General features: G+C 37.6%; 1 protein-coding gene across 3 annotated transcripts in view; it reads left to right on the top strand.

Annotated features, from left to right (window-relative positions):
• PPM1E (protein phosphatase, Mg2+/Mn2+ dependent 1E) overlaps nucleotides 1-14,358 on the top strand; it is a 162,829-nt gene that overhangs the window by 135,576 nt on the left and 12,895 nt on the right. For all 3 annotated transcript variants that reach the window (XR_009560475.1, XM_060291104.1, XM_030881752.2), the window contains exons 2-3: nucleotides 2,162-2,280; nucleotides 7,955-8,154. Coding sequence is in view for 2 of the 3 variants with exons in the window: in XM_060291104.1 (XP_060147087.1) it covers nucleotides 2,162-2,280; nucleotides 7,955-8,154 (319 nt within the window). In the remaining variant the exon portion in view is untranslated. The remainder of the gene's footprint in view (nucleotides 1-2,161; nucleotides 2,281-7,954; nucleotides 8,155-14,358) is intronic.

Raw genomic sequence — 14,358 nt, 5'->3', positions numbered from 1 at the left:
AGTGTTGGGTTTTCGGTTATTATGGCTGTGTAACAAATTAGCACAGAACTTAGTGGCATAAAACAATCATTTATGACGCTCATAGTTTCTTTGGGCCAGGAATTAAGACTGGGCAAAGCAGGGTCAGCTTATCTCTGTTCCAGGATGTCTGGGGCCTCAGGCTGGGACTGGTATCATCTGAAGGCCTTTGCCATTACATGTCAGGCAGTTGATAACAGCCATTGACTGGGAGCCTCAGCTGACACCCACATGAACCTGTCCATGTCCCAGAGGGAGGGGAATGGCAGAGGAAGGGGAGGAAAAGGAGAAAGGGGAGGAAGAGAGAGGAAGAGAGAAGAGAAAGCCAAGGGGAAGTCTTGTAGTCTTTTATGACCAAATCCCAGAAGTCACAGCATCACTCTTGCCACTTTTTTTTTTTTCGTCAAAGTCTCATTCACATTCAAAGAAGGGAAAACAGATTCTGCCTCTTCACTTGGAACGGTAAAGTTCTTAAAGAGCATGTAGGACCAGAAATATTGCTGTGACCTTTTTTAGAGAAACAATCTGCCACCGTCTGTTCTGCCCGCACAATTCACATCCTTCCCACATGCAAAAAAATCACTCACCCTCCCCACAAAGTCTCCCAAAGTTTCATCCCTTAATGGCATCAGGCTCAGGCTTGAGGTTCAGGATCTCAGCGAGGTCAGGTCCAGGTGAGATTCCTTGGGTATAATTTCTTGATGACAGCTCCTTGAATATAGTTCCATTTGATTTGAAAACTTGGGGACTAAAGAGGCATATTATCTACCCCCTTCCCCACTACTACCCAACATACAATGCGTATGTTGGGAAGGTACTTACTATTCCAAAAGGGGGAAAACAGGAGGCACATAGAAGTCACTGGTCCATAGTAGTTCTCTTTTTATGTTTTCTCTATGTGATCTATTCTATTTCCATACATTAAAAAAAAAATTTTTTTTTTTTTTGGCCACGGTTCGCGGCTTGTGGGATCTTAGTTCCCCCGCCAGGGATGGAACCCATGCCCCCTGCAGTGGAATTGCGGAGTCCTAACCACTGGACTGCCAGGGAATTCCCCTCTATTTCCATAGTTTTAAATCCCATCCATACATTCATGACTTCCAAATTTCCTGACATCTCTGAGCTCCACACTAAAATATATAATTAGCCATCTGACACCTTCACAAGGATATCTCACAGATTTTTCCAACTTAACATGGCTAAAATGAATTCTTATTTTCTACTTTACCCTTTTCCTCCACAAATCTGTCTTTTCCTGGTTTCTTCGTCTAGGTGAATGATGCCACCATTCACCGAGTTGCTCAGACCAAAACCTTAGGACTCAGGCTCATTCCTTTCTGTCTCTCACCTCTACATACAGTAATCAGCAGGTTCTATATTTTCTTTCTCCAAAATCACTTTTTTAAAAAAATCTCACCTGGATTACAACAGTCTCCTTATTGGTCACCCTCCTTCATTCTTGCTGCCGTCCAATTTTCTTTGACACAGCAGTCAAAGTAGTATTTTAATTAATATGCCTGGTTATGACACTGTCTAGCTCACAATCTTCAGTTACTTCCCCCTGCATTTTGAGTAAAAGATCCATGTAACTGGCCTGTTCCTGTTCCTCTGACCTTATTCCTCACTACTTTCCCCCTTACCCACTATACTTTATCTTCTTTGGGCTTCTTCCGGTTCCTCAAACATACCAAGCTTTCAGAAAGGGCCTGTACACATGCTGTTTTCTCTGTCTGGAATATTCTCCCCCAGCTTCCCACTTCCACATAACTGCGTCTTTCTCATCCTTTGAGGTATGGCATTCCTGACTATTCTAAGTAGGTACTTCCCTTTAATACTTTCAATCCTATTTGTTTCCTTTATAAAACGTATCGCAATTTTAAGTTATATCCTATCTGTTTACTTATCATCTGTCTCCCTAAGCCTCCCCAGGTCAGGGGCCATATCTGTATTATTCACCAGTGTATACCCAGTGCCTAGGTGACTGCCTACCATATTATATGCCCTCAACAAATATGTAGTGAATATTGTTTAAAGGTATAATTTTGTTTTGAGACAATGTTAATAATTAATAAGTAATTAGTAATAATTTAAAATGTGATGGTTCCTAATTCTTACTGAAATAGCCTTTTTTTTTCTCTTTTAGTAACTGCCCTTCCTTTTTGGCTGCTGCTTTAGCCAGAGCCACATCAGATGAAGTCCTTCAGAGTGATCTTTCTGCACATTATATTCCAAAGGAAACCGATGGCACAGAGGGGACTGTGGGTAAGTACTTTTCTGCATTATTTGTTTTAAAATACTAAAATCTTCTCCTGTGTAGTGATTCACAGAAAATGTCTACAAAATACTATATCTAATTATGTTTACCCACTGGTTGATTTTAATAGTAGTAGCAAGAGAAAAAAAAGCAAAAAAATTTTTTTCAAACTAATCAATAAAAGTAGGGAAAAGAGGGAAAAATACAGGCATATTTTGAAACCACATGAAGGTAACTGGAGTGAGAGATTATCGTAACAGTATGCTATCATAAATAATACCTAGATAAATGGAGAGGTGACAGTTATGTAATGTGATTTAATTGCCTGGATCATTGTACATCTTTTTTCCAGGTAAATTATGAGGCTTTAATTATTAACGAAGGCATGTTTATTAATGTGTTAGCCTTATACATATTTGACAGACTAAAAAAATACCAATTGTTGTAAAAATTAGGGAATGGCTACTCAAAATTGTTGGGAATTTTAATATTTCACTGTTTGTTCTATTTTAAGCATTTGCCTTTAAACATGGTGCAGAAGGAACAAAGCGTATATTAATGAATCAGGACAGCTGGATTCCAGAGAATGTGAGGCAGATATAAAAATAAACATTCTTATTCTTCCTTTATCTCTCTAGATAATTTTTGACAGAAAACTGGCAAAGAAGGAATTCCTCTGCTTGTTTTTACTGAGAGTAATTGATTCACTTGGAACCAAATTGTTCCAGAGTCAAGTTGGATGGAATTCCTGCTGCAAAGCATTGGTCTTTCCTCTTGTACTGATGCATGAAGTAAAAGCCCTATAATGAAAAGATGAGGGAGATTAAATTCTGCTTCACTGCAGCCAGGGTGATGGCTGACTCAGCTCCAGCTCAGTACAGTGACATTAACGACTGATGAGTAATTTACAGCTGTGAGGGGGTGGACTGCTACTTTGGACAATTTTCTCTTTTTCGCACCCTTTTTAATTTAATTTTATTTTTCCATTTCAAGCAGCAATTATTTATATACTGATGTTCTTACACCACTTCCTGCAGGAGAATACTTAACGTAGCAAGATGGAAGTGTTGCCCTACGTGCCTACTTTGGAAGAATTTTCGGAACCCCCATAAGATAGCGAAAGTGTAATTAAGGATTATTGTTTTGGTGGATATCATTGGTCATTCAGATTTCATATTTTCCCAAGAGACTACCCAGTAATGTCTCCGTGCCACTGCTGTGATTCAGAATGATCTATTATAGTTCCAGACTGTTTGCACGTCCTTCCTCTCTTTAACCCAAATCACTCAGTGTGAACTGCACTGAGGAGAATCTCTACAGGGCGTATTGTGTTTAGCCATACATCAGAGTGGGAAATGAGCATACTGAATAAGGCCTGCTGTCATTGTCTTAAAGGCACTGAAGTCCCCACTGAAATGCCCTTTGACTTTTCTCTTAGGTGTTTCCAAAAACAGACTTAAAGAAGAAAAATCCTTACCTTAAAGTTCTTTTTAATGTTTATGTCATCCCTAACAATGTTTGTTAAACAACCTTGCATTTCTGTTGGCAGACATAACTCCTGTCCAGAAAACCTAAAATCAATTTAAAATATACCAATGTAAAAATTAAAAACAGGGTGAAAATGATCACTAATACAGAGGATATTAAAAGAAATTATGAAAACTTTGTGAAAATAAATTTGAAAACCTGGGTATCTTCTAGAAATATACAAGTTAACAAAACTTCACCTAAGAAGAAAGAAATTGAGAAGACTGTCAAAAAGGACAAAAGGCGTAGGTGATTCTACAGGTGAACATTTTCAAACAAGACAGATAATTCCATTGCTTTTTAAAATGAATTATCCAATTGCATAGGGAAAGAAGGAAAATTTGCACAGCATAACACTGATACCAAAACTTGCCTAAGACAAAACTAAAATAAGGAATGAGAGATAAGTCTTAGTAATCAATGTAAAAAATCTTAAGTGAAATATTTGTATATTGAGTACAACAATTCATTTAATGAGTATTTTATTGAGGGCTTACTATAGCTTAGCACTGTCCTGGGGAAACAGCAGTGAAAAAAACAAAAATATTGGGACATTTATTACATAATTTGTATATTAATAGGTCAAAAGAAAAAAACAGAATAATCTCTAAGGATGCCCAAAGAAGCATTTGATAAACTTCAATATTCATTCCTAATTTTTAAAATACACTTAATAGAGTAGAACTAGATGGATACATCTTGGACACTGTAGGACCAGATTTGGCTCAAACCAAAAACCTAGCAGGTATGCTTAAAGTATATACTAAAGAATTTTTTAGCTGCAAGTGACCGCTGGCTTCAGCAAAACAATTTACTGGCTCCCCTTCAGGTAAGGGCTACACAGCTAGATTCAAGGCTTCACATGATGTCATAAAGACCTGGCATTTCTCCAACCATCAGCTGTACTCTTTTTCATCTTGATTTTATTTTCAGGTTCTGTGGGATGGCAAAATGGCTGCTAGGAGCACCAGATGTTCATCTGCCCAGGTTCAAAACAAGCAGGAAAATAAGAGCGACTTTACTCAGTTGCTCCTACATAAATCACAGGATTCACTGTAATCAGCCCAGCTTAGGTTATTTCCCTTTCCTGAACGAATAACTGTGGCCAGAGGAATGTGGTTCCTAATTGGCTAGACCTGAATAACGTTTTACCCCTAGATGCACATGGACTGAGAGTAGAGAAGGAAATGTTCCTGGTAGAAAGAGGAATGTTTGCTAGGTGGCAAATAACACATGAAAACAAAGTTCTGACTCAGAGTAGCAAATAAATAAAATAACTAGGAATAAATTCAGTAAGAAATAAGAAGGACCTATGTTAAAACTCTATTGAGCAACAAACAAAGGATTTAAATTTATGAAACAGTATAACTTGTTCCCGAATAAGACTTAATATGAAAAAGAAGTCAATTTTTTCCCAAATAACTCTGTAAATTCAATATGATCCCAAACACAATGGCAACACAGTTCCGCCTCAAACTTTGACAAAATAATTAGTTCATCTGGAAGAATAAACATGTCAAACTACCCAATTGACGTCTTTTAAAGTTAAGAATGATAGGAAAATTAGTTCTCCTCATATTAAAGCACGTTATAAAGTTATAGTAATTTTTAAAGAATGGCGTCATTGTAGAAACAGTTGGAGAGATCAGTGAAGAAGAATTAACAACCAAGAAGCATACAAATATTTTAATATTTTAGTGGTTATTAAAGTTTGCTTATTCATTTATTTAGTCAACATCTTGTGAGCTCCTGCTATCTGCTAGGTACTTACTATGACTGATCCAGGACAATTAAGACACAGTCTCTATCTGCTATCTAATTTGGGAAAAGTAGAGCATGGGTGTGAGTCAGATAGACTCACAGATAGACTCACATAGACTCACAGGCAGTACTCACTGAGAATGGTATTGCCTGTTTGTGAAATGTTCCAGAGACATAGAATGTAGCATATAGTCAATAAATGTTATACATTGTTTAAAACTGTGGTAAGAGCTATAATAGATGGTGTGATCAAAGACAGATCTAGTGGTCTACTGAATATCAGAGAAAGCTGGTGTTGCTTCCCTTGATCAATTTAATCTGTCTACACCAGGGCTGTCCAGTAGACAGCACAATGATGGAAGTGTTCTCTACCTGCATTGTCCAATGTGGTAGCCAGTGGCCATATATAGTTACTGAGTACTTGAAATATAGCTAATGTGACCAAAAAACTGAATTTTAAATTTTATGTAATTTTAGTTAATTTAAAGTTAAATAGCCCCATGTAGCTAGTAAACTACCTGAATGGACAGTAGAGGTATATACACTAAGAGTCATATAAACAGTAATAATCAAACCAAAGTATGATATAATGTTTTATATTATTATCTGGGAATCTGGGAACTATCCTGGTAGTTAATATCAGTTATTTGTTTCACCCCACCCCATGCTCCCTCAAAGTTTCTGAATTCACTTATTGTTTTGCAGTCTTCTGTTGTGATTGAGTCAAATGCACACCCAAATGTAGGGTCTGGATTTGGGGGGATATGCTGTTGCAGAGACCAGATGGGTTGGAGAGATACAAATAGGTAATTGCTGGCTGAAAGAGACAGTCTCTGGTAACTGGTGCTTTAAACAAACAAACAGAAAGATTGGAGTTGCTAAATGTTGGGTTGTCTACTGGCCTCAGTTTTTCCCTCTTATACACACCTCCTCAGGTTGTGCTTGCTCTTTGAACTTCTTTTCTCTTTCAAATGTACCCCTGACTTTCGGTTATATAAAAATGTCAAAGGGGACAAAGTCACAAACATGGTTTGCCACCCTGTACTATGTTAATGAGAAAAAGAAAAGCAACAAAAACCTTGAGACCAGATTTCTGAGTATAGTCACTGAAAGAAGAATTCTGAATAAGAAAACAGGTAAAGTTACAGATTAAGGCAACAGCAGGGTAAAGAATAAAGAAATGGGAGTCTAAGTTCCCAGGCCATTCTAGAACACGTAATCTCTCTTCTTTGAGGTTTGTGCTCTAGATCAGAAGAGGTATGTGCAACATGTGTGCCAGTCTGGCACACGTTTTCTCAGGCTGTCAAGCTATATCTGATTGAGTAAAGTTAAAAAAAAATTTTTTTTGGAGAATTCTAAATTTTTTTACTTGGGATGTAGGGGGACCCTCTAAAATACTGGCCTGAGATAACCTAATCTTCCCTTGGTTATTTCAACAGCTGCAATTTGAGTAGAGGATCGCTTGAGTGGAGATGATGTGAGATACAGTCTCTTCAGTACTATTCAGTGTTGCTTGAAAGGCTTACACACCTGTCCATCCACTGAGGGATGCAAGGGAGCCTCAGAAGTGAGCTTAGTCTACTCCACTTAATGGGTCAAGTAGTAGACTTAATAGTCTAGGGTGAAGAATCGTCTGATTGCTATCTCTTTTCTTCTATCTAGGGTTATACACATAGACAGAATGTAAGCATGTTTTCCTTAGAGAAATATCAAACTTTTAGACTCATTTGTTAACCTCTTGGTTAAACTATTTAAGCTATTGCCTACCACTTTAATTTAAAAATACATCAGATAACAAAGATATATAATTTAGTTCTGAATTATAATCAGTTACAGGAAAGAAAAGTAAGGGAACTGGAGTGAGGTAAAGGAAAAGGTCAGGAAGAAAGAGAGAGACTTAAGACAAATGGTAATCAAAGTAAACTCTTCTTATTCGTGTTGTTTATAAATGAATGATCTGTTTTCATAAGGCTTTCATATTCCAATTAGTTGGATGACCACTGTTCATATTTCAGTCATTCTTCTAAGCACAGGGGGCTTGGGTTTCCAGATGATAACCTTGGCAGCCAAACAGAAATGCTCTGAACTAGATGGTGTTGCCAGAGCACTTCACCGGCTGGAAGAACTCCAGCCTAGGAATAGATCAGCCCTGCTCAGAGGTTTTCTCCTCATGACATAAGGATATCTTAGTGGCAGCTGCTGGCTGATGGTTTTCTCCTAGATAGGTTGTCATTTTCTCTCTTCAGCAGCAACATTTCGCTTCTCTTGAGAAGGAGGAGCTTCTTCTATTAAGGAGGAGCTTGACCAAGGTGACCTACTTTGGTCTTTACCAAGCAGGCAAGTGAAAAGCAGTTTTACAAGGGTCTTCACTGGGGGTTTCTGTTTCTTTCACAGAGATTGAGACAGTGAAATTGGCCCGTTCTGTCTTCAGTAAACTACACGAGGTTTGCTGCAGCTGGGTGAAAGACTTCCCTCTCCGCAGGAGACCCCAGCTTTATTATGAGACATCAATCCATGCCATCAAAAACATGCGCAGGAAAATGGAGGACAAACATGTCTGCATTCCTGACTTCAATATGCTCTTCAACCTAGAGGTAAAGGGCACTTCTGAAGTGTCAGTGAGATTTGGAAAGCAAAACACCACCACAGGCCTGTTTTCTACCGAGAGAACTTCTAATATGCTGTAGTAATATCTCTGATAGGTTCGAATAGGACTAAGGGCAAAGTGGCACAAATTTGCTTCCATTAGTTGAAAGGAAAGGAACTATTTTACGTTGTGTTTTTTTTTTTAACATCTTTATTGGGGTATAATTGCTTTACAATGGTGTGTTAGTTTCTGCTTTATAACAAAGTGAATCAGTTATACATATACATATGTTCCCATATCTGTTCCCTCTTGCGTCTCCCTCCCTCCCACCCTCCCTATCCCACCCCTCCAGGCTGTCACAAAGCACCGAGCCAATATCCCCGTGCCATGCGGCTGCTTCCCACTAGCTATCTACCTTACTACGTTTGTTAGTGTGTATATGTCCATGACTCTCCCTCGCCCTGTCATAGCTCACCCTTCCCCCTCCCCATAACCTCAAGTCCCTTCTCTAGGAGGTCTGCGTCTTTATTCCTGCCTTACCCCTAGGTTCTTCATGACATTTTTTTTTTTTCTTAAATTCCATATATATGTGTTAGCATACGGTATTTGTCTTTTTCTTTCTGACTTACTTCACTGTGTATGACAGACTCTAGGTATTTTACGTTATTTTGAATCGGTAATGCATTCACATGGTTTAGAATTGGAAAATAAAAATCCCTCTCTTATCCTTGTCTCTCAGACACTTCATATCCCCTCCACGGAGGCAAGCAAAGTTACCAGACCTTGTGTAACCTTCCAGAGACATTCTATAAACATATAAACAAAAAAGAAAGCTGTTATATCTCAATAAAGCTGTTTTTAAAAGGAACCTATTTCTATAGTATAATCAAACGTTGTCTATTAAGTTCCCACATTACTATGTTTCTGAAGCAACACAAAACACAAACATAAAAGAATAAATTTAAGACTAAGACTTTTCTGATCTCATGTGACTTTACTTTTTAAATCTTGGTTTCTGAGATAGGAAAGTAGCTGGAATTGCATTTCATGAATCTCTGTGACTGACAAATTGGATCATATGAGCCTTGTCAATTTAATAACCATTTTCTTATCTTCCTCTTTTTTTTCTATTATGTTAATGCAAACAGATGTAGGTTTGTTTCCTATGCCTGTCACTTGCCGCTTTTCCTCACTCAAGTCCATAACTTAAAAATTACAATGTAGTGATTTATACAAAGCACACTGTTTCCTTCATTTAGCAGCTAACTTTAAATTTTAGCTGACTGTCAAGGTCTGGTAAGCAGTGATGGTGGGCTGGTAATTGGTGCTTACGTTACAAGAAAGATCAGCTAATACCACACCCGTGCAAATGTAACCCCTAAAGGCTGTACTGTGATAAACAGCCCTTAAATCACTGCACCCACTTGAAGATTATACTCAGGTTTGAGGGCATCATGGCCGTTTGTTGACCTGGTTGGTTTTCATTTTGCCTCAAAAATCAACCCAAAGGCCTCACTCAGAAAGGAGCGCTTTGCTGTAGTGAAACAGACCTTGAGGGCAATTTGGGAACATATATTTAGACCCTTATAAATTTTCACACCCTTTTTAAATTTTTTTATTTATTTATTTTTGGCTGCGCATGTGCTTTCTCTAGTTGCGGCGAGCGGGGGCTACTCTTCGTTTTGGTTTGCCGGCTTTGCGGGCTTCTCATTGCGGTGGCTTCTCTTGTTGCGGAGCACAGGCTCTAGGCGCACGGGCTTCAGTAGTTGTGGCGCATGGGCTTAGCTGCTCCACGGCATGTGGGATCTTCCCGGACCAGGGCTCGAACCCGTGTCCCCTGCATTGGCAGGCGGATTCTTAACCACTGCACCACCAGGGTAGCCCCTCACACCCTTTGATTTGATAATTTCACTTTTTTTAAAAAAATATTTTATGTATTTAATTTTGGCTGCATTGGGTCTTCATTGCTGCGTGCGGGCTTTCTCTAGTTGCGGTGAGTGGGGGCTACTCTTCGTTGTGGTGTGCAGGCGTCTCATTGCGGTGGTTTCTCTTGTTGTGGAGCACAGGCTCTAGGCTCACAGGCTTCAGTAGTTGTGGCTCACGGGCTCTAGAGCGCAGGCTCAGTAGTCGTGGCGCATGGGCTTAGTTGCTCTGTGGCAAGTGGGATCTTCCTGGCCCAGGGCGCGAACCCGTGTCCCCTGCATTGGCAGGTGGATTCTTAAGCACTGCGCCACCAGGGAAACCCGATAATTTCACTTTTACTTTTAGAAGGTAAAAGAAACGCAGGAAATTCTTACATGTTTTGTTTGACATAAATGTTTTACACAACATAGTCACTAATAAAAAACTGGAAATATATAGGAAATGATTACTATGATATGCTCGTAAGATGTATAGTACTTATCCATTTAAATACTTAATGACTTGGGGGAAATGCTAATGATAAGGCAAATAACAAAAAGCAGGATATAAAATTTTATGTACATTATGATTCTAATTTTATTTTATTAAAAATTTACATTTATAGAAAAAAGACTGGTTATCTGTGGATGGTGGGATTAGAGATATTTATTTCCTTCTGTACACTTCTTATTAGTCCAAGTAAACATACATTATCTTTTTTTAAAAACTGAAGTATAGTTGATTTACAGTGTTGTGTTAGTTTCTGGTGTACAGCAAGGTGATTCAGTTATTTTATATGAATAGATATATATATATGTATTCTGAAGAATACATATATATATTTTTTTCACATTCTTTTCCATTATGCCTTATTATAGGGTATTGAATATAGTTCCCTGTGCTAAACAGTAGGACCTTGTTGTTTATCAGTTTTATGTATTTTAGTTTGTATCTGCTAGTCCCAACCTCCTAGTTTATTTTTCCCCACCCACTTTCCCCTTTGGTAACCATAAGTTTGTTTTCTATGTCTGTGAGTCTGTTTCTGTTTCATAAATAAGTTCATTTGTGTCATATTTTAGATTCTACATATAAGTGATATATGGTATTTGTCTTTCTGTCTGACTTCACTTAGTATGATAATCTCTAGGCCCATCTATGTTGCTGCAAATGGCATTATTTCATTCTTTTTTACGGCTGAGTAATATTCCATTACACACACACACTCACACACATACCACATCTTCTTTATTCATTCATCTGTCGATGGACATTTAAGTTGCTTCCATAGACATACATTATCTTTATAACAGGGAAGACATCAGTATTTTTTTTAAAGAGATCCACTTGGCTCCTTTGTTTCTTCTGATGTTATATTGTTTAAGAATCTCCTCACCAATCTCACATTGTTTAAAGTTACATTCTCATGCCCACATAAAGCTATTATTGCCCTCTTCCTCTTTGTGATGATCCCATATCAGCCCACTCATCATTTAAAAACTGCTTGGATGAATTGGGAGATTGGGATTGACATATATACACTAATCTGTATAAAATGGATAACTAATAAGAACCTGCTGTATAAAAAAATAAATAAAATTCAAAAATTCAAAAAAACCCCAAAACCAAAAAAACTGCTTGGACATGCAGTTTTTCAATTTTACCCTTATCCTGCCAATTGAGCTATTTAAAAATGAGTACATTAAAAAAAATTTACTGCTATTTATTTTAAATAAGAATTTTTTATCGAGGTATTTTGATTTATAATTAGTTTCAGGTGTGCAATATAGTGATTCAGAATTTTTATAGATTATAGTCCATTTAAAGTTATTATAAAATATTGGCTGTATTCCCTGTGCTATACATTATATCCTTGTAGCTTATTTATTTTATATATAGTCATTTGTGTCTCTTAATCCCCTACCCTTACATTGCCCCCACCCACTTCCCTCTCCCCTTGGTAACCACTAGTTTGTTCTCTGTATCTGTGAGCCTATTTCCATTTTGTTATATTCATTTCTTTTATTTAGATTGCACATACAAGTGATAACATACAGTATTTGTCTTTCTCTGTCTGACTTGTTTCACTAAACCTAATGCCCTCCAAGTCTACCCATGTTGTTGCAAATAGCAAAATTACATTCTTTTTTATGGCTGAGTACTATTCTATTTTGTGTGTGTGTGTATGTGTATACATACACACCACATCTCTTTATCCCTTTTTAAAAATTGAAGTATAGTTGATTTACATTATAATGTGTTTCAAGTGTACAGCATAATGATTCAGTATTTTTACAGATTATATTCCATTAAAAGTTATTAGAAGAATAATGGCTATAATTCCCTGTACTATATAATATATCCTTGTTGCTTTTTTATTTTATACATAGTAGTTTATATCTCTGAATCCTATATCCCTATCTCACCCCTCCCCTCTTCCCACTCCCCACTGGTAACCACTAGTTTGTTTTCTATATCTGTGAGTCTGCTTCTGTTTTATTATATACGTTTGTTTGGTTTATTTTTTAGATTCTACATATAAGCGATATCACATAGTATTTGTCTTTCCCTGTTTGACTTATTTCACTAAGCATAATATTCTCTAGGTCTATCTGTGTTGCTGCAAATGGCAGAATTTCTTTTTTATGGCTGGATAATATATATCTATTTCACATCTTCTTTATCCACTCATCTATTGATGGACACTTGGGTTGTTTCCTTATCTTGGCAATTGTAAATAGTGCTGCTATGAACATTGAGATGCATGTATCTTTTTGAATTAGTGTTTTTGTTTTTTCTGGATATATACCCAGGAATGGAATTGCTGGATCATACGGTAGTTCTATTTTTAGTTTTTTGAGGAACATCCATATTGTTTTCCACAGTGGCTGCATCAATTTACATCCCCATCAACAGTGTAGGAGGTTCCCTTTTCTCTACATTCTTTCCAGCATTTGTTACTTGTGTTCTTCCTGATGATGGCCATTCAGATAGGTGTGAGGTGATATCTCTTTGTTCTTTTGATTTGCATTTCTCTGATAATTAGCGATGTTGAGCATCTTTTCATATGCCTGTTAGTCATCTGTGTATCTTCTTTGGAAAAATGTCTGTTCAGCTCTTCTGCCCATTTTTTTTGATTGGGTTATTTGGGTTTTTTTGATATTGACTCGTATGAACTATTTATATATATATAAATATATTTATATTTTATATATTTAATGTTTTTAACATATTATATATATTTTAATATAGTTTGGATATTACCCCCTTGTCGAAAAATGAGTACTTCTTTAGTACAAGGTAGAAATTCTACATGTCAGAGTTTTTTTCTAAAGAGTTCTGTTTATCAATGTCATCTTCAGTGGCATTATAGATGGTTTGATTATATTGCTAAATTAACTAGTTGTAATAATCTGTATTAGATATAGATTTCATAATATTAGGTTGTATCGTTACTCTATGGACATTTATATTTGGTACTTTTGTAAATGTAATAGTTCGTTTCAAAAGAACTTTTTCAAAGCACAAATATACCTGTTGTTTTAGTATATTTTAGTAGTCCTTCCAAATCCCCATGAGATACCAACTCATCCCTACCTAATAGATGAAAAAACAAGCACAAGAAAATTATATGCTTTACTTTGTATATTTTATTCACTTTGAATGACAGGGCCTGGACTCAACTCTCCAAGAGCCCAAGGAAGAAGTCAAAGCTTCCAAATGCAAATTATTACATAGTGTTGCCTAAAAGGAGCCCAGAACTCAGTGAGAGTTCAGTGAGTTACAGATCTCCTAAGTGAGCCAGAGCTGAGATTTAAACACCTGAGTTGAAGAGAAAGAAAAAACTAAGTACTTAATGAGTTAAAGGTACTCTTGTGATTAGGCTTCCGTTGTCAAGACAAATCACAGGTTTGGAAGACTCTCTTCTGGCAGTTGCCACAGGGCTTCAAGCAGAGGGTGAGCTAGGAAATGTGAAGCTACATCTTGAATTAGGGGATTAGGTAAAGACATAGACATATGATGTGGTTCAAGTTTGGGTAACCAATTTAGAGACTGTGTTATTATTATTATTTTTTTTGGTGGTACGCGGGCCTCTCACTGTTGTGGCCTCTCCCGTTGCGGAGCGCAGGCTCCGGACGCGCAGGCTCAGCGGCCATGGCTCACGGGCCCAGCCGCTCCGCGGCACGCGGGATCCTCCCGGACCGGGGCACGAACCCGCGTCCCCTGCATCGGCAGGCGGGCTCTCAACCACTGCGCCACCAGGGAAGCCCAAGACTGTGTTATTTATGGTGAGAATACAGTGTGGCCATGA

The sequence above is a fragment of the Globicephala melas genome, chromosome 20 (genome assembly GCF_963455315.2).
Source record: "Globicephala melas chromosome 20, mGloMel1.2, whole genome shotgun sequence".
Taxonomy (NCBI): domain Eukaryota; kingdom Metazoa; phylum Chordata; class Mammalia; order Artiodactyla; family Delphinidae; genus Globicephala; species Globicephala melas.
This window is presented reverse-complemented; position numbering and strand designations above follow the sequence as displayed.